Source organism: Bos mutus, chromosome 12 (genome assembly GCF_027580195.1).
Source record: "Bos mutus isolate GX-2022 chromosome 12, NWIPB_WYAK_1.1, whole genome shotgun sequence".
Taxonomy (NCBI): Eukaryota; Metazoa; Chordata; class Mammalia; order Artiodactyla; family Bovidae; genus Bos; species Bos mutus.
Window position 1 is genome coordinate 25400739 of NC_091628.1, and position 27135 is coordinate 25427873.

The 27135-nt window shown below is 43.2% G+C and overlaps 1 protein-coding gene across 2 annotated transcripts in view; it reads left to right on the forward strand.

The window, feature by feature from the left end:
• Positions 1-27135, forward strand: part of DCLK1 (doublecortin like kinase 1) — a 352622-nt gene that overhangs the window by 178769 nt on the left and 146718 nt on the right. For both annotated transcript variants that reach the window (XM_070380418.1, XM_070380419.1), the window contains exon 4: positions 13694-13793. In XM_070380418.1, the coding sequence (XP_070236519.1) occupies positions 13694-13793 (100 nt within the window). The remainder of the gene's footprint in view (positions 1-13693; positions 13794-27135) is intronic.

Below are 27135 nucleotides of genomic sequence, written 5' to 3' on the forward strand. Positions count from 1 at the left end.
GCTCTGCATTCATTGGCTTCGTTTATCACATAATGATTTTATTTTCTTATTTTGCCAATGATCATAGTTAATGTTTCTGCCTAATTAGAAACCGAGTCACAGTCTCCACTGCCTATTTACATGGATCTTTTAGAAGATCCTCTGAGCGACAGCATATTAAGTTGAACTCTTTTGCTAGCCCTGAAAAGAATGACTTGAATAATAAGGCTGGTCCAGGAAGCCAGTTTTGGGGCATGGCAGCCCTCAGCTTGAACATCCATTGTCTTAGCCCGTTAGGGCTGCTGTTACAAGATACTGCAGTCGGGGTGGGTCATAAACAACAGAAATTTTACTTCTTACAGTCCTAGAGGCTGAGGAATCCAGGGGTCAAGTGTCTGGTGAGAGCCTGGATGGCTGTCTTTTTGCTGTAACCTCACCCAGTAGAAGGGGCGAAGGAACCTTCTCCTAGTTCTTTTATAAAGACCCTAATCCATGACCTCATCATGTCCCAAAGGCCCTGCTCCCCAATACCATCACCTTCGGGTTAGGATTTCAGCATAGAGATCTGGGTGGACACAGACAGGAGCAGCCATCTGGGGTTGGGTGAACCGTTTGCTTCTGAGCTCAGATCAGAGATTATCTGTACCCTCTTTAAAGAGAGAACTGTGTGACATTTCCACTTTTCTTGGACTGTGCTTCCACTCCTCAAGTGGAGTGGCAAGTGCCTGCGTGCGTGCTCAGTCGCTTCATTCGTGTCTCTTTGTCGCCCTATGGACCGTAGCCCTCCAGGCTCCTCTGTCCATGGGATTCTCCAGGCAAGAATACTGGAGTGGGTTGTCATTTCCTCTTCCAGGAAATCTTCGCAACTCCGGAATCAAACCTGCGTCTCTTTATGTCTCCTGCATTGGCAGGCAAGTTCTTGACCACTAGCACCACCTGGGAAGCTGGTGGCAAGTAGAGTAAGCTATTAATTTTTTTTTTCAGTTAATATATTTTTGGCCGTGCTGAGTCTTCATTGCTGCATGGGCTTTCTCTAGTTGCGGCGAGCGGGGGCTGCTAGAGAACTAGCAATGCAACTAGGGCTGTTCCCTAGTTGCAAGCCGTGTGGGCTTCTCCTTGTGGTGTCTTCTTTTTGCAGAGGAAGGGCTCCAGGCGGGCACAGGCTCCAGTAGTCGCTGCACATGGGCTCAGCAGTTGCAGCTTGTAAACTCTAGAGCACAGGGTCAATAGTTGTGGCCCACGGGCGTAGTTGCTTCGCAGGATGTGGGATCTTCCCCAAACAGGGATTGAACCCATGTCTCTTGCATTGGCAGGTGGATTCTTTACCCATGAGCCACCAAAAAACCCCCAGAGTAAGCTATTATAAAGATGTGGTAGTCAACAGCAGCTATGTCTCATGGGAGAAACCAGACAGCAATGGGATTGAGGTTGCATTAACTTGTCAAGAGGGCAGAATTGAAAGCCTCCAAGGTCAGCTCTCTTCTCCACACCTCTCTTTCCCAGATATTCAAAGGTTTTAGTATGATGTTCTTAAGAGATAGCCCCAGATTCCTCAGCAGGATGCCTGGTCCAGAGACCTGCTCTGTCTAACCAGTGCCAGCACCGACAGGAGCAGCTGCTCACCCCCTGTGTACTCCCTGTGGGCCAGGCATGGTGCCGAGTGCCGATAGCCCCATCTTACAGATGAAGAAACTGAGGCTTGAGGATACTCAATAGCTGCCCAAGGTCACACATCTATTAGGTGGCAGAGCCAGTGCACCTAGTCATTTCTGGGTACTTTTCGTTGTTCAATCTGACTCTTTGTGATCCCATGGACTACAGCATACCAGGCTCCCCTGACCTCCACTATCTCCCGGAGTTTGCTCAAATTCGTGTCCACTGAATTGGGAATGCTGTCTAACCATCTCTGGCTCTGCTGCCCCATTCTCCTTTTGTCTTTAATCCTTCCGAGCATCAGGGTCTTTTCCAATGAGTCAGTTCTTTCCATCAGGTGGCCAAAGTATTAGAGCTTCAGCATCAGTCCTTCCATTGAATATTCAGGGTTGATTTCCTTTAAGATTGACCGATTTGATATCCTTGCAGTCCAAGGAGGTATTAGATGGTCATTTTATAACTAAAAAAAAAAAAGAAGAAGAAGAAAAAGAGATGTTAATGTTAAACAAAGCAAAACAGGATACGTAATGAAAGATGAATCATTTAGATGGCGACCCTGGATGAAGCATGCCCTCCTCCCTCTGAGAGGCTCCTCTGTCCATCACAAGACGTCCATGTGAGCCAGAGTCTGAGAACACATTCAAGGAATACATGCACTTTCCATTCCTTAACTCTTGGGATTTTTTCTGGTTGACCCAGCAAATTAAATTGCTTGCATTTCAAAAGAGAATAGTTTTTTTTTCCATTTCTTTAAGCATCAGCATGTTATTCCAATGTTAGCTTCTAGCCAACTCTGAATTTCAACAATATTATCCACTTTTGCAAAAAAAAAAAAAAAAAAGAATGTTAGAACTTCAAACTTGTAGAAAGCAGTTTGAGGATCTTTCCTTATCTGTTTGTTATTTTACTCTTATTAATTTATTATTTTTCTTATTGACTATATTTTTTTCTAGGGAAGAATCAGATTTTCTTGATTCTTTTTTCTTGAATATTTCTTGAATATATTTCTTTTTGTTGAATATATTTCTTGAATATTTCTTGAAAATTTTTCTTTTTTAGAAATTTCTAGCTAGAGGAGCAATTTTAAAATAAATTGCCATATACATTAAGTTTCTCATCAAAGAAATGAGGAGGTGATAAAGGGACGATACCTAACATATTCTTAATAGCTGGAGATAAACTAATTGTAGACATATTTTAGAACCATAAATGTATGGAATTGCATGATTTAAAGAACAGGAAAATTCACAACGGTTGACTTAAAATGCATGTGGCGTAATGATACTAAGACATGAGGAAAGAAGCCAAGTATGGAATGAAATTGGAAGAGAAACCTTCTCAAATTTAAGTTTTGGCAGGAGGAGGGGGGCCTTTGTGTGCCAGATTTTCACTGAGAGCTAATTATATTGATCACATTGTGAATTGCATAGAAAGGAATTTGTTGCTTCTGGTACCTTAGATATACAGGTGACTGAACTTTTTTTTTTTTTTAAGTATAAGCATTCCTTTTGATAAAGATTACCTCATTAGAATGTAGTCAACAGAACCTTTAAAGCTATGCTCTTTGAATGGTATCAAGAAGAATGAGGAATTATAAATATTTTTTTAGGAAAATAATATTAAAACAGAAAGGATAGGCCATAATCAGTGATGCCAATAAATTGAATGAATTTCCTGGCTTTTATTTTTGTAGTTGTCTGTAATTTCACTTAAAATACACTAGTGTGTCTAACACAAGCTGGTGTGGCTTCAAACAAGGAAGGCCATGGCTGCAGAGATATCCCTTATTTCATTGCTAGAGGGTGCTCTTGTAAAGAAAATCTCATCGCACAAGCGCTGCTGAGAATCTTGCCCAACCTGGTGATGTCAGCGTCACCATGGAGATCTCATTCCAGTGAGGGGAAGTGGATTCCACAGTCCTGCTTTGGAAATGTGTAAATAGCAGATGCTTTTATTGCCTTTGTTTGAATCCTTGCCCTTGCAGAGCAATTCAAACCGGAAGCTCAGAGGAGAGGAAGTCCATATTTTCTTCATTTTTTTTTTTTCCCTTCCACAAGCTTGGTCCCCTGTGATGAGAGTGCATGATGGCAAGTTAATGGGAAAGATATAATTTCAGATTTCACGTAAAGAATGTCAGAAACTGAATATGTTTTCCTTGAGTCAAAGAAATAATTCCAACTTGCTTTAATAATTTTATTAGGTAACTTTTCATTGTACACTATAGGATAACTAAGTGGTTTTATCAGCTGTAATTTATAATACGTGAATGCAAGGGTATATGTTTCTATGCATTTGAATAGTCTTGTTTTCCTGAAACTTGGCAGGTAAAAGCCTGCCTTTGAATTCTGACTGACCTAGTTTCCAGTTCCTATTGATCTTCTGTTTAATCTGGCTAAGTTTTTCTAAATCTGTAAAGTATGGATACTGTGGGTGTGGTCAGTTGCTCAGTCGTGTCCAACTCTGTGGTCCCATGGACTGTAGCCCGCCAGGCTCCTCTGTCCATGGGATTTCCCAGGCAAGAATACTGGAGTGGGTTGCCACTTCCTACTCCAGGGGCTCTTCCCAACCCAGAGATCTAACCCAAGTCTCTTGTGTCTCCTGCATTAGCAGGCAGGTTCTTTACCACGAGAGCCACCTGGGAAGCCCGGGAGGGATATTAATAGCATCTAAACTGTTAGCTGCTCAGTCGTGTCCGACTCTTTGCAGCCTCATGAACGGTAGCCCGCCAGGCTCCTCTGTTCAGGGGATTTCCCAAGCAAGAATACTGGAGTGGGTTGCCATTTCTTTCTCCAAATAGCATCTAACTATTGTCTCATAGTCTGTCTCCATAGCTGAGGGGCTTAAATGTAATAATGTATATTGAATATTAAGTGTAATAATGTATATAGAAAGGTTCTTGTTGCTCTGTCTCACACACACACACACATCTTTTATTATATCTTCATCACATAACTACTATGGTAAAACATAGAACCATTAGAGAAACTGATAAGAGAATTTAGGTAACTGGTCCAAGTCTACAGTCAAGTCAAAGTCACTCAGTCGTGTCCAACTCTCGAGTCCCCATGGACTGCAGCCCACAAGGTTCCTCTGTCCATGGGATTCTCCAGGCAAGGAATACTGGAGTGGGTTGCCATTTCCTTCTATCTGTGCCCAGAATCTACGTATCATGACCTGCATTCAAAGGCTTTTTCCAGCATATCTGGCAATTACAATCATCCATCTTTTTTGAGATATGGATATGGTATTATGCTAATCATCCCCAGGGATAAACTCAGATGCAATAAAGTGTTTTAATTTGGGATTGGATTTTCCACCTGATGTGAAGAGCTGACTCATGGGGTCAGACTCTGATGCTGGGAAAGATTGAGGGCAGGAGGAGAAGGGGGCAACAGAGGATGAGATGGTTGGATGGCATCACGGACTCAATGGACATGGTCGATTTTGAGTGAACTCCAGGAGATAGAGAAGGACAGGGAAGCCTGGTGTGCTACAATCCGTGGGATCGCAAAGAGTCAGACACAACTTAGCAACCGAACAACATATATTCTTATAATAACCAAAGCATTAGGTAAGAACTGAAAATTGATTGATGGCACCTTGTGCCATAAACTGATTACCTCCTTTGTGAATTGCATACAATATGCATATGATGCCTTTTCTAATAGAGGGGTATTTTGACAAAGGACACTTTTCTCAGAGGAATACACATCTCCGGCTCCCACAGAACTAAAATTTGGCCCCAAGATTCCCTGATTAAGACAGTGGTTCACAGAACTATATATTCATGTGGTCGCAGGTGAGCATATTTGCAGGTGACTTTCACAGCATCATTTCAGTGGAAACCTGGGGCGTGAACCCAACTTGTTGTGAGCATCTGCAGCCGGCTTTGTATCAGCTCCCTGATGCTAATTCAAAGTGTGCTTCGTGGGACTTCCCTGACAGTCCAGTGGCTAAGACTCCGGGCTCCCAAGATCCCACCTGGCCCAACTAAAAAGATCCTGCGTGCCACAGCTACAGATCCCACCTGTCGCAACGAAGACCTTAAGTAAATATATATTTTTAAAAGTGTGCTTTGCCCCAAAACGATTGACGCATAGGACCCCCTAGACCCAAAGTGAGAAGGGGCACCCATATGCTACCTTTGACCCAAATCTACTTTTACAATAGAAGCCTGTTGTGCCCGGGAGCTATCTGTTGCATTTTAAAATTTTATTTATTTGTTTATATTAGCTATGCATTTGATTTGTGCTTATTTGGAAGGAAAACTGTATTTGGGCTAATAAAAATAGCTAAAATGTATTGAGGGTTTATCCTCTTCTGAGTCACAGTCAAATTCTTAAACAACCAAAACAATAAATGGAGGCATGAAGAGATGAACGTCTGAGGGGTGGAGCTGAGTTAACACAGAACCCTGGGCTTTTACGACCGGGCTGCAGAATTGCACTCAGGGAGGCACCATCTCTGCCCGGAGTTTAGGATCTTTAGAAACAGGGGTTTCCTGACTTGCTCGGGTCAGTGGTCATGGCAGGGCAGGAGCCACACCCCAGCCACCTGCCTCCAGACCTGTGACAAACTGCTGGAAGACGCTGCAGGTTCCTCTCTGCTGAATTTCTGATTCACTGCAGTGTGTTAGGAATTCCTTGGAGTGCCAGTCTGTTCTAAGCGTGGAAATGAAGAGGTGAATGCTGAAGGCAGTCCTATCCTCAAGGCCTCGCACAGTGGTGCCCAGAGAACACTTATGGGGTGATGACTAGGGGTTCAGAGCAGGGGTGAGTCACTTTGGGTTGGAGTGTAGAGAGAAGGTAAGGCTTAGATCTTCAACAGAGGCTTGAGTCATAGAAGGGGTTTGAGTAGTCAAAGAGTTAGTAGAAGGGGATACCTAATGGGGAAAAAAATTGTTCCAAAGCCACACACACATAAGATAGATGAAGTCCTTTCCAAGGAGAATAAGTAAAGCAGATAAATTGGAACATGTTTCCTGTTAGAGCATAGTACTTTAATTAATCCATCCATCTATCCATCCAACCATTCATCTATCCATCCATCCGTCCACCCACCTGTTGTCCATCCATCCCTCCATCCATCCATATCAACACTTATTGAGTATCAGGCAGCATCTCATGGCTGAAGCTACCATGAACTTGAAAGCTGGGTTCAGAGCAGATTTTGAGGATTCTGGAATGCCATGCTTAAAGATGAACTTCAATGTGATGATAAGTCATAGGTGTTTGTGTGAGCCATGGAGAGAGAGACTGAAAGTTTAGTAAGAAGAAGGAGATTAAGAGAATTAAGTAGGATCAGTGGGAGAGAAAGGAGGTGGGAGTGAGCAAAACCATGGTCTACAGGTAGGAGGCTAAGCTGTAGACTGAGGTGGTGATGGGGGTGCTGAGGAGGGGCAAGGAAGGCCTGGGTTTGGGAGACGGTGCTGAGGCAGCATCTGTGGCCATGGAGATCACGGAGATAGATGAGCACTGACTGTACCACCTCTTCTGGAGGCAGGAGTGATGGTGAACAGGGACAGGCTGGACTTTCTTTTCTCAAATGTCATCTCTCTGCCTTTGCATCTTTCTTGGACCCAGTCTTGATGGATGCTTCCAATACCTGATACCTGTTGACCAGAGATTTCACAGAAGAGAAGGTCAACTGTCACTGTCTCTTTCTAGCAAGGAATGTTGTTGTTGTTTTAATCCATAAATGGAACTTGTTTCTCAAAGTTGATTACCACACTGACTTTTGAGAACCTCAGACTTAAGAAGGAATAACATTGCATAGATGTATCAAATCAGATCATTACACAGGGTATTGGTTTTACATGTCTCTATCTTTTCTAATCTGTTGATGTCAGAAAATACTATAATGCCTAAAGGAAAAATCTCCAAGTATATTGGCCTAGAAAAAAGGGTTATAAATCTTCCTCTGTTATCCTCTATTGTTAGATGGGATAGAATACATTTGTAGCTACCTCCAGCTTAATGATCTAGAGTGAGAGCACAGACAATCAAAGTGCATCAGTTCAGTTCAGTCGCTCAGTCGTGTCCGACTCTTTGCGACCCCATGAATCACAGCACGCCAGGCCTCCCTGTCCATCACCATCTCCCAGAGTTCACTCAAACTCATGTCCATCGAGTCAGTGATGCCATCCAGCCATCTCATCCTCTGTCGACCCCTTTTCCTCCTGCCCCCAATCCTTCCCAGCATCAGACTCTTTTCCAATAAGTCAACTCTTCACATGAGGTGGCCAAAGTACTGGAGTTTCAGCTTTAGCATCATTCCTTCCAAAGAACACCAGGGCTGATCTCCTTTAGAATGGATTGGTTGGATCTCCTTGCAGTCCAAGGGACTCTCAAGAATCTTCTCCAACACCACAGTTCAAAAGCATCAATTCTTCAGCGCTCAGCTTTCTTCACAGTCCAATTCTCACATCCATACATGACCACTGGAAAAACCGTAGCCTTGACTAGACGGACCTTTGTTGGCAAAGTAATGTCTCTGCTTTTCAATATGCTATCTAGGTTGGTCATAACTTTTCTTCCAAGGAGTAAGCGTCTTTTAATTTGATGGCTGCAGTCACCATCTGCAGTGATTTGGGAGCCCAAAAAATAAAGTCTGACACTGTTTCCCCATCTATTTCCCATGAAGTGATGGGACCAGATGCCATGATCTTCGTTTTCTGAATGTTGAGCTTTAAGCCAACTTTTTCACTCTCCAATTTCACTTTCATCAAAAGGTTTTTTAGTTCCTCTTCACTTTCTGCCATAAGGGTGGTGTCATCTGCATATCTGAGGTTATTGATATTTCTCCTCGCAATCTTGATTCCAGCTTGTGCTTCTTCCAGTCCAGCGTTTCTCATGATGTACTCTGCATAGAAGTTAAATAAGCAGGGTGACAATATACAGCCTTGACGTACTCCTTTTCCTATTTGGAACCAGTCTGTTGTTCCATGTCCAGTTCTAACTGTTGCTTCCTGGCCTGCATACAGGTTTCTCAAGAGGCAGATCAGGTGGCCTGGTATTCCCATCTCTTTCAGAATTTTCCAAGTTTATTGTGATCCACACAGTCAAAGGCTTTGGCATAGTCAGTAAAGCAGAAATAGATGTTTTTCTGGACCTCTCTTGCTTTTTCCATGATCCAGCAGATGTTGGCAATTTGATCTCTGGTTCCTCTGCCTTTTCTAAAACCAGCTTGAACATCAGGAAGTTCACGGTTCAATATTGCTGAAGCCTGGCTTGGAGAATTTTGAGCATTACTTTACTAGCGTGTGAGATGAGTACAATTGTGCATTAGTTTGAGCATTCTTTGGCATCGCCTTTCTTTGGGATTGGAATGAAAACTGACTTTTTCCAGTCCTGTGGCCACTGCTGAGTTTTCCAAATTTGCTGGCATATTGAGTGCAGCACTTTCACAGCATCATCTTTCAGGATTTGGAATAGCTCAACTGGAATTCCATCACCTCCACTAGCTTTGTTCGTAGTGATGCTTTCTAAGGCCCACTTGACTTCACATTCCAGGATGTCTGGCTCTAGGTGAGTGATCACACCATCATGATTATCTGGGTCGTGAAGATCTTTTTTGTACAGTTCTTCTGTGTATTCTTGCCACCTCTTCTTAATCTCTTCTGCTTCTGTTAGGTCCATACCATTTCTGTCCTTTATCGAGCCCATCTTTGCATGAAATGTTCCCTTGGTAGCTCTAGTTTTCTTGAAGAGAGTCTTTCCCAGTCTGTTGTTTTCCTCTATTTCTTTGCATTGATTGCTGAGGAAGGCTTTCGTATCTCTTCTTGCTATTCTTTGGAACTCTGCATTCAGATGCTTATATCTTTCCTTTTCTCCTTTGCTTTTCACTTCTCTTCTTTTCACAGCTATTTGTAAGGCCTCCCCAGACAGCCATTTTGCTTTTTTGCATTTCGTTTCCACGGGGATGGTCTTGATCCCTGTCTCCTGTACATAGATTATCCTAAATCCATCTTTATTGTAACCTTGTGTTTAAGCCTCCTTTGCTATCAACTTTTTTACCAAGGCTTCTAACAGGGAGTAGTTTTCTAAGTTTGAACTTGATCTACTGACCCTACCCACCTTCTCTGGGTGGGAGTTTTGTAAGCAGGGAAATGGATAAATGATGCCAGAGCAGAGAGCATAGAGAACATCACAGTTTCTGACAGTTGAACAAATTCTTTGATTTCACTCACTGAAGATTGAGAGGTAAATGGATACATGTTGCTTGGCATTGAAAGGACTTCTCCCTGCCTTCTTTGTGTGTGTGTGCTGAGTGATGACAGTTACTTTTCTGTAGCCATCACTGTGTTCCTTTTATGTTCTTGGAGTCCTGGAGTTGGAAACGACATTGAAAGTTCATCATGTTTCAGTTCCCACTTGGAACAGAATTCTACCTAAACCATCCAGCTTGTGTCGTTGTCGCTCTCTTCTCTGAGTCTCCGGCTAGGAGGATGGTCATCTGGATATGATGGATGGGAGTTGGCTGGCAACCTGCTTATAACATGGTATAGTTTTGATAGTTATTTGTTCACTTATCAGTGGCATAAAGTAGCCACCGGTAGATAGAGGTGATCTGGTTGGCCAACTGATGTTCTCAAATGTAAATGATGGCAATATGTGGAAAGAAAGGGCATTTTTTTTTCCTTTTGGAAAACAGTATTTTTCAACCATTGGAGCTTTGTCATCATAATATTTGGCACAGAGCCTGGCACAGAGTAGGTCCAGCTTAAATGTTTGAATGAATTTAAAATTCTCTTCACTTAACAGCCGTCAGCATAGTACCAAAGGGAACCCATCCAGTAAGAGAGCATACCGTGCTGGTGAGGAGAGTTCCAGAATCAAGTCAGTCTGGGAAAGACTGTATTTTTGTATCTCCTCTTTGGAGTTGCAGTGTACTTACACATTTGGATCTTCCCTGTGGCTCAGACGGTAAAGCATCTGCCTACAAATGCGGGAGACCTGGGTTCAATCCCTGAGTCGGGAAGATATCCTGGAGAAGGAAATGGCAACCCACTCCAGTATTCTTGCCTGGAAAATCCCATGGACGGAGGAGCCTGGTTAGGCTACAGTCCATGGGGTCGCAAAGAGTTGGACACGACTGAGCGACTTTACTCACTCACTCACTAGCACGTTAAGGGTCTTGAGAAGATCAGAAAGAAACAAACCCAGGTGGCACTAGTGGTAAGTCACCTGCCAGTGCAGGAGACGTAAGAGACGTGGGTTCCATCCTCGGGTCGAGAAGAACCCCTGGAAAAGGGAATGAAAACCCACTCCAGTATTCTTGCCTGGAGAATCCCATGGACAGAGGAGCCTGGCAGGCTATACAGTCCATGGGGTCGCAAAGAGTCAAACATGACTGAAGTGACACAGCACGAAATAAAGAAATCTGTTTATATTGGAGAAGTATTTTCCAAATCTCTTTGGCCATAGGACCCTTTGGGGCACAAATTCTATTAATCATTCTCACTTTAGGAAGTACTGCTTTTTAGGGTTAATTGTTCACATTTTTGCCTGAATAAGACATGGTTTTCCATTCTTACTCATTTTTATATGCCTGTGTGCTGTATGCTAATGCACAGATAGTCGGCACAGTGTGGACCTGCGCGAGTAAAATGACAGCGGCCTGGGCGGGGTTGGTTGTGACGACTCCCGCGATGGTCAGGACAGCTGGGGTCGTGGTGCTGGGGTGCTATGTCATGAAGATACAAATGAAGAGAGTCATGGTTGGAATCTGACAGAAAGGAATGGAACAGAGAGCGGGTTCTCAGGTCAGAAGGCCTGTTATTAACCCAAGTAGACGATCAAAGCTTCTGAGTGGTGAAGACCTTCTGTTCATCTTTCTGGATGGTTACAGTGTCCCTCTTAAGTCACCTGTGTTTTCAAGCTTTTGGAGACAGAATAAGCACTGACCACCATGAATGTCCCTCACTCACACTTAACGCTTACTATCAAACTGTGAGAGAAGTATCCTCCTGAAGACCTCAGCCGAGTGGTTTATTTGTGGGGATTTTTTTGTTGTTGTTGTTTAATTTTTATAGGAGCACAGCTGCTTTACAGTGCTGTGTTAGTTTCCGCTGTACAGCGAAGTGAATCAGCTATGTGTGTTTGTGTGCGTCTCTTTGCGACCCCCGTGGACTGTAGCCCTCCAGGCTCCTCTGTCCATGGAATTTTCCTGGCCAAAATCCTGGAGTAGGCTGCCATTTCCTTCTCCAGAATCAGCTATATGTATGTCTATTCCCCACCCCCCGCCTTTTCAAAAGACTACCGTTCCATTTAGGTCACCACAGAGCACCGAGTAGAGCTCCCTGTGCTATGCAGTAGGTTCTCATTAGTTATCTACTTTATATGTACTAACAATAGTGTATATATGTCAATCTCAATCTCCTAATTCACCTCCCTTCCCCATTTGGCATCCATATGTTTGTTCTTTACATCTGTATCTCTGTTTCTGCTTTGCAAATAGGTTCATCCGTACCATTTTTCTAGACTCCACATGTATGTGTTAATATATGGTATTTGTTTTTCTCTTTCTGACTTCACTCTGTCCAAGTAGTTGTTTGGGAATGAGGGATTGTCGGAGAAAAACTATCTGATGCCTCCACAGCATTGCATCTGGGGCTCTGAACGACGCTATCCTTCCCCACCTTACTTCTGTAAGTGCTCAAGCATCTTTGACTTGTCAGGGTCACGTTACGGGAACTGACAAGGAGCAGAACCCCAGAACCCCAGTGGTGCTCTGCGGATGAAGTACCAGTACGTAAGGGAAGGGGTTCACAGGAAACATAGACCAAAAACATCTCCCACATCAGACACAGGAAGGCTTGTCTCTAATCCTCAAATAGCCAAGGGAAAATGCAATAAATAAATACAAAAGTCTATTTCACGCAGCTCTGAATGGTGCCTTCAAGTGACCACTTTACCATCTGCTCCAAGTGGTAAAAAAAAAAATTGAAAATAGATAGAAATCAGAAGCATTTCCGGTGCCTTCTACTGGCATTATACATACTGTGAACAACAACAGCAAAAATATTACACTGCACATCCACATATTGAGAGAGAGAGCAGTAAGCTCGGGATTATTCATCTGGACTACATTTACTTGAAAAGCGGCATTTAGCTTTCAAAGTTCATGTTGGAGAAGAAGTTGAATAAAATATCAAAAGGTTGTTTTAAAACTTTCCCTTTATGTGACCACAAGCTAGGGAACCATGGGAGTGTTAAAGTTCAGCTTAGCTTGAGATGAGGGATACAGTTGCTTCGTCTCTGTAGCTAAATCTCCGAAATAACTGACTTTTTCTATTATTCCTTCTATGAAGGGTACCATTTTTGTTTTAGATAGAGGTAGAAGCGATCTTCGGCTTCCCAGGTGGCTCAGTGGTAAAAGAAGTCTCCTGCCAATGCAGAAGACACAGATTTGATCCCTGGGTCAGAACGATCCCCTGGAGGAGGAAATGGCAATCCACCCCAGTATTCTTGCCTGGAGAACCCCATGGACAGAGGAGCCTGGCAGGCTACAGCCCATGGGGTCACAAAGAGTCGGGCACGACTTAGCACAGCCCAGACGTGGTCTAAAGGAGATTGTTCTATTCCTGTTAGGGTACAAATATTTTTCTCTAGTTGTTGCCCCAGCAACCATCATCATGTAACTATGGCATCAGTTACTAGAAAACACTTTTGTTGCTAAAACCATAAGCTGACTTTTACTGCTCTCCAGGACGGTTACAGTCAGAGGAGTGAAGGAGCGCTCCTTTTCTACAAGTTGCTGCATCCAGTCTGTTGTGAAAATAAAGGGCTCTTACCTCCTAGCCTATTGATATGTCAAGTCATAAATGTGACAGTTACCGGTTCTATGTACTTTTTCCCGCCTTCCTGCACCACTGAAACGGAACATGTTTCTTACTAGTAACAGATGCTGAAAAACCTCCCTTTGAAATTCCTCCGGAGGAGCGGCCCTGTTGATTCCATTAGCTGGGAAGTGGCTGTATGCAGATGTCCACTGGCGGGATGCTTTGCTGTAATTGCTGTTCTGCTGACCCCTTGCTGAGTGCCACGCTTTTCTCTTGTAGGTGATGTGCCTTCAGGACTTTTTTGGTGACGATGACATTTTTATTGCATGTGGACCGGAGAAGTTCCGTTACCAGGATGATTTCTTGCTAGATGAAAGTGGTAAGGAAACAAAAAAAAAAAGTTCAAAACCAGGGGAAATTTGAGGCAGCTTTCGAAAATGAGCTGCACTCGGGCCAAGATTATGTCAACTCGAAAGCTACCAAATCAGTTTCAGATCCTCAGCCAACATGGCTTTTCCATATCTCGAATTTCTTTGATTTTTTTCTAATATAGAAAACAGATGAAATGATCATTGGAAAGGTTAAATCATTTAGAAGAGTAAATTACCAGTGGCTAATTTATAACCATTTTGTTAACTACATGGTGTTCTATAGAAAAATCATGGTGCCGATGTCTACATTTTTAATTACATATTTATATCAAAACTCATAGTTGAAAGATGTGTTATTGTGAAGTTATTGAGCATGTGTCTAGACTCAGCTTTCACATGGCCTCCTTTCTCTTGTAGGTCCTGAGAAAGATGGTCTTGTGTCCTTTTCCTTTAAATACGTCAGAATTTGTGTGTCATTAGGATCTGTGAAGGATCAGAAAAGAGCATCCTTCAGTTGAAAATGAAATGTGATTTTTTTTTCCAATTGATAGAGAAGGAACCATTGATAAAGAGGGAAAGATACATCTTAGGAAATGCATGTGAAAGGTTGTAACTTCAAGAATGATGTTTTCTGATACCATAAATCATCTCAGAATCTTAACAGCATCACAGGGAAGACAGTTGCCCTGAACAGAGAGACCTTTCCTAAGTCATATGACTTCTGATTTAATTAGGAACATAGTACATATTTATTGTTAATTCAAATTGTTGCTTCTTGGAAGTACTTTTTGAAGTGATAATGAATTTCTTGCTTAGATAAATGCAGATAAATTAATGAGCTTTTGACCAAGTGGGTGGGAAATACTGGAGCTCCAAATATGGCTGATGTACGTTCACATAGAATGTCTATATTATATGCATATCAGGTACATGCATTTAAACACACTAGTTATTTCATCATTTTAAAATGACTTCAGGTGTATAGGGAGGGATAAGAATAAGAGAGGTTGCCCCTTTTTCGTTAAAACTTTAAATGCCTAATAAAAGTTTTTGTAGCTCTATTACTTAAGAGGTTTAAGTTATTGATGTTTTGGTTGAAAAGGCTGGAAGAGTGGTTTGGCACCTCTTTCCCTCTAAATAAGTTTTCTCTAAATACTTAGCGTCTTTATCTCTGATAGACTCTCCTTGGAGACAAAAATTGATGCAAATCTATCACTCATGTAAAGTCCAGGGGCAGGCTCTCCCAGCCCACCCCTTTTTCAAATGAGACAGCTTAGCTGTTGTGCAAAAGAAGTGAAGGTTAGAAGTCAGGCAGAAGAGCCAACAGCACAGCTTTGAAAAGAATAAACTGCCTTGATTTCCAATTTAAAGAAAATAGCTGTTTCTGATGGGACGGACGGAGAGACCAGATGCGTTCTGAAATGAAAGTTTGAGTCTGCTGCTTTGATAACAGAAAAGCAGCCTGTCAGACTTGAACTGGAATCCAGCTCGGTTTCAAATCAGCAGAGCTGGCCTGGGCTTCTGCCGCCCTCCATGTCCCCCTCGGGGCTTCTCCCTCACCTTGCCTCTCTTGGCGTGGCCTTGGGGCTGGGCTTTCGCCCTTGACAGTGTCCTCTCAACCCAGGTGGCTTCAGCCTACTCGTGTTCATCCGCTGTGATGGGCAGGCCGGCTTTCTGAAACGAAGAACAGCAAAATCCCCGTGATTTCCCTGTAGAAACCTTTCTCATGGATAAGAATGCATATATATACACGCACACTCATGCACACGCATGCATGCACACGCAGGAGTCAGGGGATGTTGCCCATGATGTGTGGCTTGGCCCCGTGATGGACTGCTTCAGACTAAAACTTTAGTGACAAAGGGAGAACTGCACATCTTTCCTGGGATGAATATACCCCGAGCGTTTCTTGGTGTGAAGTACATCTGCTGAGTAACCGTGTACTCCCCCATATCCTCCGGGAAGCACGTGGCTTGGGGGTAGGGGTAGAGATGAAGTCTAAATTGAGATTTTTTTTTTTACTTCCTGGCATGAACCTACCCCAAGACTAAATTCACACGTTGACAACTGCAGTTTCCCTGTCGCTTGTACAGCATGTTCTGGCGCTAATGTATTAACATTTGAATCTTTTTTTTTTTTTTAAGTGCTCTGAGCATGATTTGCTGCAGCTTATCCGTACTTGCTAAACGATATTTGCACGTCAAGGCTTCCTTTGGCCTCTTCCATAGGGGCTTCCTGAAAGGAGGGGCAACGGGGAACAGGGGAGCCAGCAATGACTGAATTAATATTGGCGCAGAGGCTTTGCTTGATTTAATGGCACCAAGAAGTGAGCTTTTGCCACAAGGCAGCACTTTTATTTTCTCTCTCGAAATTAAGCTAGCTTGCAGTGAGTTCAGGATTAGCAGCGATACCTCCCCTAATGACTGCTGGGAAAGCTCCTGGAGACGGCTCTTAAGGTCTTTCCAGTGAGACATTGTGACTTTATAGATGTTTATTTCACGGGACTACAGTGGAGCCAGATCAATATTAGAAACTGCGAGGGGGCTTTCTTCCTCCCCCGTTTTCACGGAAAAAAAAAAATACCTTCCTTCTTCCAGCTCCAAATGTAACCATTTTAGCAATATCGTCATCAATCACTGGCTTCTTAGCGCCTTCTACTGTGGTGGATGAAGGACTATATATAGAGAGAGACACAGGCCAGGGGATCCTTCCTCAGTCGTGGCTTGCGGTCTGATTTAGAAATGATGAAACAGAGTCAAGGGAAATGCCAAATTGGAGACAGGAAGCTTCACACAGTTTCGCTTGTATGTTGATGATAAACTGACGGATTTATACTTTGCTGCCCTTAAAAGGTGAGAGGATTTTGTTGAGAAATGCCTGCCTCTACCCAGGAGGGTAAAGCAACTCCGTGGTGAGAAGCCTGTCTCAGGATGTCACCTTCTGTCCACCCCTCAAAGCCAACACCCCCCCAGAGTCGCTTGGCCAGTTTCCTCACCTGCCTCCTTCACCCCTGCCAGGCCTGACACCTGCTCAGGAGTTCAAACCTCACTCATCCTTTTTTAAAAAATTAAATTTAATATTTTTATTGAAATGAGTTGATTTACAATGTTGTGTTAATTTCTGCTGTACAGCAAACTGATTTGGTGTTACACACACACACATATATGTGTATGCGTGTGTGTGTGTGTATATACACACACATACATTCCTTTTTATATTCTTTTCCATTATGGTTTATTTCAGGATTCAGGATACTGAATACACGTTGCTGTGCTATACCATGGGACCTTGTTTATCCATTCTGCATATACTGGTTTCGTCTGCTAACCCCAAGCTCCCAGTCCATCCCTCGCCTTCTCCCCTCTCCCCTTGGCAACCCCAGGTCTGCTTTCTGTCTGTGAGCCTGTTTTGTAGATGAGCGCATCTGTGTCCTATTTTAAATTCCACGTATAAGTGGTGTCATATGGTATTTGTCTTTCTCTTTCTGCTCATCCTCTCTGTTTACCAGTTCCCCTGTGCCCTTGATTCCTTAATGTTAACAGGCATTAATGTTAATTCCTTAGTGTTAATAGGCATGACTTCAGACTTACATATTTTTGTTTGAAAGTGAAGTGAAGTCGCTCAGTTTTGTCCGACTCTTTGCAACCCCGTGGACAGTAGCCTACCAGGCTCTGCCGTCCATAGGATTTTCCAGGCAAGAATACTGGAGTGGGCTGCCATTTCCTTCTCCAGGGGAATCTTCCCAACCCAGGGATTGAACCCTGGTCTCCTGCATTGCAGACAGACACTTTACCGTCTGAGCCACCAGGGAAGTATTTTTGTTGTCTATCTGTCTCCTAAGGTTGCTGTAACAAAGAACCCTGTCTCTGGGGAATGCTGGTCCAGGTTTCTCCTGCAGTAGATAGACCCATCTAGAGTATAGTCTTCTTCCTGGGTATGTGATTTGAGAAGGGACGTTTCCTCAGCTTTCTCTTGTGGACCCTATGGTATCAGGTACCCAGGACCCTCTTGATACATGTTCCCAGAAATATGCCATCCTGACCTTGGAAACAAGGACTCAGGTCCTGAATGAGATGCAGCAGAAGCTACATCAGGCACGAGGCACCACAGGGTCCTCATTGCTTTCCCCAGCTCTGGGTGATGAGAAAATCGGGTTAGAACCCAGCATAATGGAAGCAGTACTGGGACAGGGTTAGAAGACAAAGGTCTGGCCCGAGCTTGGTGTCCTGCTTGCTGTGTGGTCTCTACATCTCCAAGCCTGCTTTCCATTCTGTAAAACACCTTTCCCCCCTTCCCTGGGTTGTAATGGACCTCAAATGAGATAATAAATGTCAAAGCACGTTCAAAACTGTGTTCCTTATTACTTAGTGAATGATGTTAGTGAATGACACCTCGGCTGAAATATACCTCCTGGTGGACTGCAGCTGGACTCAGCCACGTAGCTGCATTGGCAGGGCTTAATTGGAGGCAGATGTCATTAAGATTTGCTGCCGGGGCACTTTAGAACAAAAAAGTGACTATCTATTGCTTTTTTCCCCCACTCTCAACTTTTATTCCTGTGGTGGAGGTGGGAGGAGATGCAGCGACCTTTGAAGATACCCACCCTTTTCTGGAGGGAATCTCTGGAAGATTAAACCAAATGACATTTAGACCCAGTCAGATTTCTAAAACTGATGATGTTCAGGAAGTCCCAGCCCTTAGGTCCACGTTGATTTGGGTTAGAGGGATTTTAATGGATCTGCTGCTTTGTCCTGGGGCTGGTGATGCCAAGAAAGATCACAAGAAACAGTCCCCAAGGTCACTGGGGACACCAGATAGACACTTAGTGTCTGGATTGCCCAGACCTCCTTACAAAATGGCTTTTGAGCTACTGCCAGCAAAAGTCACTCATTCTTTCATGAGGAGCCCACCAGGCTCCTCTGTCCATGGGGATTCTCCAGGCAGGAATATTGGAGTGGGTTGTGATGTTGTCCTCCAGGGGATCTTCCCAACCCAGGGACGGGCCTCCTGCATTGCAGGCAGATTCTTTACTATCTGAGCCACCAGGGAAGCCCATTCTTTCATACATCCATTCATTTATTCAGTAAGCTGAGCTAACTTACCATGTGCCAGGCAGTGCACTAGACACAAATAATTGTAGACAGTAACACTTCCATGAAATAGGACCCTCCTATGACTTTTAATATTGCTTATGTCTGAAGCTGTCAAAGGATCTTGGCTGCTGAACTTTGACTCAAAATATTACTTTTTGCTTGTATATTTTATCTCTTTGGAGTAATATTGTGGTAAAATATCTGACGGGTCACAACAGACTGACAGTTCTTTATAGGTTTAAATTTTAATTGTATGATGTGGCCAGTTTAAATGAAATCCGTGAGCAGATTTATTTCAGATGTGTGGTACCGATGCTGGAATACTTGATAGGTTCAATAGATTTTGATGTTAGGAATGTACAGTTCTTATTTTAAAAAATATATATATAACGGTAGTGGTGAATAATTGCCAAGTTTCTGTGACCTTTTCTTTTTGAATAGAAAATCGAGTATGATTTTTTATGAATTCTAAACAGAAAGCCCATTGGCTTACATGCTTTGCTCTTGTAAGTTCCCCATTGCATCTTAGCTGTAGAAAAATTAAAGGGGTTCTGGAGACTTCCTCCTCCATGGCTACATTTTAGCTCATGTGTAAATATAAAGTTCCCCAGAACATAGTGATATTTTCTAATTTAATTCGCTGCCAACCTATGGAGACCTATAGATACTTTGGAGACATGAAGAGACGCATTATACTTTGGAGACAGAATCTAACTGGAGTACCAGCTAGTTCCTTTTCTATGAAAAGATGATTTTTGTCCTTAGGAAAGAAAGACATTGTATTAATATAACACATCTTTTCTTTATGTTTTCTCTTCCAGTCCTCATGGGCTTCTTTTTCTTATATTCGGTAACAGTGACACCTGAATTGTTCACATGAAAAAACCTACAAAATATAACATTGAGAATGAATCATATACATGAGGTGTCTTGGAAACCATGGATTTACAGTCCCTCCTGACAGCACCGCAACAGTTGTTCATCTGTCCCCAACCAAAACACTCTGTTTCGGCAACTTAGACCTTTATAAGAAGGCCAGCTCCACTTTCCACTAGTGCTGCTTTTAAATAAGTTTTTTCTTATATTGAAAATATAAGAAATTTTCAATAAATAAATAAATATTTATTTAAATATTTAAATCTAAATAAATCTCTCTCTGACCTGTTCACAGTGGTCCTAATTCTGCCCTCCAGAGTAGTAAAACCCACCCACTGCCTTCATTCTTAGAAGATGAACTTTCCTCGTAGACCACCAGGATGATCAAAGCCAGTTCACAGTAAACTATTTTGTTTCCTTGTCCTTCTAGATCAAAATGTCCCTGAACATTCATTCATTTTCTCCCCTCCTCCCATCTTTCAAAGGAGGAAGAGTCTTTCTTTGGCAGTGATAATGTTCTTGACTTTGTCTTCTCTCTCATTTGTGACCTTGCCTTTTCATCATTCCCTTCCTGTTGTTCCTGAACATTTGTTGTTTCACCTCGGTTTTATAATCTCTTTCTTCTCAACTCATGACCATGCTTCAGTTTCTCCTGTCCTAAAGGGGCTTTCTGTCTCTGCCAAACAGCTTTAAAAATACTGTCCTTGAAACCTCCATCGCCTCATCCTGACTCACTATGTATACCTTTGGGTAAATGGTATGCAAAAAAACACAAGTTTTTTTTTGTTTTTAATTTACAAAATTGTCCTCCACTATCTTTTAAATTTGAACGATGGTTAAAGTTCTTCTTTTGTCACTGAATGACACTGGGGAAAATCTCTCAAGACTTTTATGTTCCCTTGGGACTTCCATGGTGGTTCAGTAGTTTAGCCTCTGAGCTTCCAGTTCCAGGGGTGCTGGTTCAATCCCTGGTCCATCACCTCATCCTAATTCACTTTTTATACCTTTGGGTAAATGATATGCTGAAAACACAAAAGTTTGTGTTTTTTTTAATTTACAAAATTGTCCTCCACTATTGCTTCCAGTGCAAGGGATGCAGGCTTGATCCCTGGTCAGGGAATTAAAATCCCACGTGTCTTGCAGTGAAAAAAACAAAACATAAAACAGAAGGAATGTTATAACACATTCAATTAAGACTTTAAAAATGATCCAGTCAAAAAAAAAATCTAAAGAAAAAAAAGACTTTTCTGTTCTTTCCTAAGATAGTAAAAAGTGTTATGAACTCTTTTAGCTACAAATCATCATCTCAATTCAGAAGTGGAAACATGTAGTCCTATGTAGTAGTCACTCCAAATTGGAATGGTTTTCCTTATGGATCCAGGGACCAATGTAGTGAGTTCTTTCTCTGCAGGAAAAAAAAAAGTGGGATTGATACCTTCTCTCGTCTTTGCTCGCCACCTGTGTGCTATTGATCCTTCAGGGTCGGAGTAGGGAAGGGGACAGTGGAGCTGGAGGATGAGGAGCAGGTGGCGGGTCCTCATGACTGTGCTGCAGTGGCCCAGCCTCTCTGGGCATGAGAGCAGGTGTTCAGCGAAGTCTCTGTGAGTATGTGCATCAGTTCCTCAGGGACTCTCACTGGGAACATTCAGCTCTTCTTCGATGTGGTCAGTTCAGTTTCTTCCAGTTTTGGCTACTTCTCCCTCAGTCCTTGTGTTCCAAAGCTCTGCTTGTTGGCCTCAGATGATCCTCTTGAGAAGAATGTAAATTATCTTCATGCCAGCTCACTCCCTCAGATCTGTCTCTGCACTCATATGTCTTTTGCCCCAACCACAGGCCACGCATTGCCAGCGAATCTCCTTTACTCTGCTGCCAGAGGTTCTCGGAAGAAAAACCAGACACTCAAACACCAATCTGTTATCTCCCTCCATCCATGGATGACACTGACTGAGCTCTTCAGATCTCCCAGGGGAGCCCCAGCTGGGATGAGAGGGAGCATCTTCCCTCCTTTGGGGTTCAGAGGCTCACAGCACAGCTCTTTCTAAAGAGATTCATCTCAGAAATCCCCTTTCTCTCTAATGAATTAAGCCTCTTATACCTTTGAAAGTGGGTAAGAAGACTTAAGGCCGGCAATCATTTCTTTGCATCTACGTGGACCTTTCTAGAAGCTTATCTGTCTCACAATTCACTGTGTATCTGATACATATCCCTTTGGAGTTTGGATGAAAATCTCATTTCCCTTAACATAATAGTTTCACTGAACAAGGATGATCGTCACATCACTATATCCCATGTTCTCCATGTTTTTCCTTCCTGACTCCTTGGAGGTATTTGTTTTGTCTCTATGTTTTTTATTGGAGTATAATTGCTTTACAATTTTGTGTTGACTTCTGCTGTAGACAAAGTGAATCAGCAATGCCTCCACAGGTACTCCCTCCCTCTGGGACCACCCCCACCCTCCCCACCCATCTAGGTCATCACAGAGCAGTTCCCTGCGCTACACAGCAGATTCCCGTGAGCTATTTACATTACCCATGGTAGGCAGTGTATTTATGTCAAACCTAACCTCTTAACTCATCCCACACTTCCCTTCCCCACTGCCCCCCACCAGCCCAGCTCCTGTATCCATGCATCCATTCTCTACATCTGTGTCTCTACAAAGAGGTAGAGATGAACACAGTTCCAGAGCAGGAATAGAGACACATTGGACATTTGGTGATGCCCCTCATCCTTCGTGGTCTGTCCTGATCTTCTGCCCACTTCCTTGACTCTTCCTAAGCTTCTTTTAAGTTTATTCTTCTGTCATATATCCCCTCATAATTGTTTCCTAAGATTCATTCCTCAACTCTTTTTTCTATTTAATTGCTGTCTGTTCCTAGCCAAATTCATCTACCTTAATGGTTTCAGCAGTGATGGTTATGGTAGACAGTGATGGTGACAAATGGCAACCAGATGGTATGCAATAAGCAGAGCCTTTGAAGTATGTATAATTTTCCCAATTTTACAATTAAGGAAATTAAGGCTTTGATGATAAGCAATTTGTCCAAGGCCACACAGCTAGTTAGTGTGGAAGGCAGAGTTCAAACCCAAGTTCGTTTATGTTTGACAACACATGCTTCATCTTTAAGTGTACCTCCTCTCAAATCTACATCTCTAACCCTGACTCCTCTCATGAGCTCCTGAACCATATTTCCAACTTTCTCTCATGAACTGCTTTCTGATTTTTCCGTAGCCACCTGAAATTCAACACAGCCCACAGCTGAACTTACCATCTTCTTAGTCAACTTTGTTCTCCTTCTGTGTTTCCCATTCCAGTGCCTGGCTTCAGCCTTCTCCTTAACCCCAAGGTTGTCGCCATGGAGCTATCTTCTGTTGTCTGCTCACCTTCACTCCTCCCATCCGACAGTTTATTCTCTTGATTTCCATCGTCACTGCCTTTATCTTGGGTTACTTTCTCATAATCTCTTGCTTAGACTTATAAGGATTCTTCACTTTGCTTTCCTGACTCCAGCTATGTTTGCACACAGATTGATTCTCCTAAATTCCCTGGACAAGCCTTCCACTGCCCAGGTCCTCCTTGGCATGCAGTTCTGGTCCTCCCATGCAGTAGGTCAGCTTCATTTTGTCTTTGTAGAGCGTTCTCATTGCTTTCCTCTTCCCGTGTCTTCCAGCCACAGTACTGCTCGCTGGTCTCCCCAAGTGAAGTGAAAGTGAAAGTCGTTCAGTTGTGTCCGACTCTTTGCAACCCCATGGACTGCAGCCTACCAGGCTCCTCAGTCCGTGGAATTTTCCAGGCAAGAGTACTAGAGTGGGTTGCCATTTCCTTCTCCAGGAGATCTTCCCAACCCTGGGGATCAAACCTGGGTCTCCCGCACTGCAGGCAGATGCTTTACCATCTGAGCCACCAGGAGGTCCCGGTCTCCGCAAAGACTCCCTTATTTTCTGCGTCTCTGCCTTTGCTCATACCGTCCCATCCACCGGGAATGTTCTTCTTCCGTTTCTCCTGTGTCACCCAAAACCCAACTCCCTTCTGTCCTTTGAGGTTTCATTCAAAAGTGGCCTTTGGCAAGTGGGGTGCCATTGCCTTCTCTGCTGAGGCCCATTACTTCCCCCCAATTTTTATCCAGGTTTCTTAGGCAAAGCTTTCTTAAGACCACCCTACTATCCTGGTGACTTTCTCTGGGTACTTTGTGGCCAGCAATATCCTCCTTAAAATAAACCCAGCACTGAATTCTATACTCCTTGGGGCTTCGAACAGTATAGAGAATATGAACTTACTTAATAAAGGCATCCAGCTTGTTCACATCCAGCCTCAGAGTGATGATGACCTCTTTAAACTATTGCCCAACAACGTGGGTTCATGCTCAGCCTGTGGCTGGCTGAATTCCCTGGAGCTTCCAATAGTGATATCAAGTCAGGTTCTCCTTTAAGTGCATATTTGAACCTCCATCCAGGACTTTCATTGTTTTCATGCCAGCCAACATCTTACTAATGTTAGCCAATAATTCTGGCCATTTAAGAGCTTTCAACATCCGAATTCTGCCAGTGGATAAGTAATGACAGAGAATAGAGTTGAAATGAGGTCTGCCTGGTTTGCTGGCCCCTTCTCCTTCCAACTGAGTTCTGCTGCTAGGGGCCTGTCTAGCTGAAGACCGGCAGTAGCATAGCTGCCTGCAAGCTGTCAGACAAAAAGAAAAAGGTATGCACGATACTGGATGCTTGGGGCTGGTGCACTGGGACGACCCAGAGGGATGGTATGGGGAGGGAGGAGGGAGGAGGGTTCAGGATGGGGAACACATGTATACCTGTGGCGGATTCATTTCGATATTTGGCAAAACCAATACAATATTGTAAAGTTTAAAAATAAAATAAAATTTAAAAAATAAAAATAAAACCCTAAAAAAAAAAAAAGAAAAAGGTATGAAAGGCTGTAATAAACTTCATATGTTCCTCGTGGGTGACAGTGGCAGATCAGCCTCAAATTCAGTGTCCAGCTTTGGTTGGGTCATTCTCTTCCTACATCTGGGTGACAGTCCTGCAGAGGAGGACAGCATGTCCTTTTGTCCCCTGCCCTGGACCCACACATGTCCCTAGTACAGGGGGGCACAGTTTGAACTTCCTTCTTAACATAGGTCCATAGGGAATATGCCGGAGAAGGCAATGGCACCCCACTCCAGTACTCTTGCCTGGAAAATCCCATGGACGGAGGAGCCTGGTAGGCTGCAGTCCATGGGGTCGCGAAGAGTCGGACACGACTGAGCAACTTCCCTTTCACTTTTCACTTTCATGCATTGGAGAAGGAAATGGCAACCCACTCCAGTGTTCTTGCCTGGAGAATCCCAGGGACAGGGGAGCCTGATGGGCTGCCGTCTATGGGGTCGCACAGAGTCGGACACGACTGAAGTGACTTAGCAGCAGCAGCAGCAGCATAAGGCATATGCACTCAGGCTTTTATTCCTGTTTGAAATCTACCAATTCAGTTCCCGCAGCAAGAGTGTGTTAAGAGACGTCTGTATGTCAAGGATTCTTGGAATTTCAATAAAGTTCTGGGAAGTTAAATGTCTACTTCCTGGAAAGCAGATGAAGTAGAAATTACTAAGGAAAAATACTTGGTGTGAAGATGATTCTAAACTCAAGTTTCAAAATTGGGTAATTATTTGATACAAGTGTGGATATAGGTTGTCTTTACAGATTTTCACTCCTACAAGTATTTGGAATAACTGAAATATAATAAGATCCTGATATTATATGAGTCTTTGCTCCTTACAGCTAGATTTTTTCTTTCAGTGGATCTGGAAAATTTAAAAATGGATAAAACTCTTAGTAAAAAAAAAAAAAAAAGATTGTAGGAGTGACTTACCTTGGTGTATCAATAAGTGAAGTGAAGTGAAGTCGATCAGTCGTGTCCAACTCTTTGCGACCCCATGGACTGTAGCCCACCAGGCTTCTCCATCCATGGGATTCTCCAGGCAAGAATACTGGAGTGGGTTGCCATCTCCTTCTCCAGGGGATCTTCCCAACCCAGGGACCGAACCCAGGCCTCCCGCATTGCAGGCAGACGTGTTAACCTCTGAGCCACCAGGAGTGACTTATCTTGGTGTATCAATAAGCAAGGTCATTGTGAAATCAGGAGTCTTCACTTTTTTTGGAGACCTAAACAAATCTGGGGCTTCCCTGGTGGCTCAGTGTTAAAAAAAAAAAAAATTGTGCCTGCCAATGCAGGAGGCACGGGTTCGAGCCCCGATTCCAGAAGATCCCACATACTGTGGAGCAACTGAGCCCATGTGCCACAACTATTGAGCCCGTGTCCTAAAGCCCATGCTCTGCAAAAAGAGAAGCGACCACAGTGAGAAGCCCATGTGCAGCAACTAGAGAAAAACCCTCTAGCACCGAAGACCCAGCATAGCCAATAAATGAATAAAATTATATTTTAAAAAATAGAACAGCTCTGAAGGAATTTCTCTAAATTCATATGAATCTTATCAGATCATCAGAACAAAGTCCAAAAAACTCAGCAACCCTGCCAAGAAGTGCCAGCAATAGAAATAAAAGACCCTGCATCTCTGGATGCAGAGGAGGGGATGAGTGAAGGAAAACTGTGGTCCAGTGGTCAGAGGGAGAGCTAGCATCCTTTTTCTCTCAAGACAACATCAGTCTCTACCTTTAGTTTAGTGATCAATCTCTACCTTTAGTACACCAGAGCCGATGGCTCAGTAATTATCTTTTGATCACTTGTAGGGTGTCCCACTGATATGATAGCTGGGTCATTTCTCTGGTAGAACCACAAAACTTCCTACTCAACTATTGAGAACTGAGGTTGTAAATCTTTCGAGTTGATGATCACTGGAAAAAACAAGGTCTCTCCTTTTGTAAGATTGTGCCTCAACTTTAAGGACAGTTTAGCTAAACCTGTTGCTGTTGTTGTTCAGCCACTAAGTCGGGTTTGCAACCCTATGGACTGCAGCACGCCAGGCTTCCCTGTACTTCAGTATTTCCCAGAGTTTGCTCAAATCAGGTCCATTGAGTCAGTGATGCCATCCAACCATCTCATCCTCTATCATCCCCTCCTCCTCCTGCCTTCAGTATTTCCCAGCATCAGGGTCTTTTCCAATAACTCAGCTCTTTGCATCAGGTGGCCAAAGTGTTGGAGCTTCAGCTTCAGCATCAGTCCTTTCAGTGTGTATTCTGTTTTAATAATTTTTTGGTTGTGCATTTCACAATTGATTATCTTTCAACAGAATGATTCTGAGAATGCCATTTAAAGTCAGAAGATTAGGTGACATTAGGATTAGCTTTAAAAACCTATGAAAAAAAGGAGTACTGTTGTTTCTTCTTCCTCAAATGAGATATAAAATGTTACTATATACAATAGATTTCACAAATA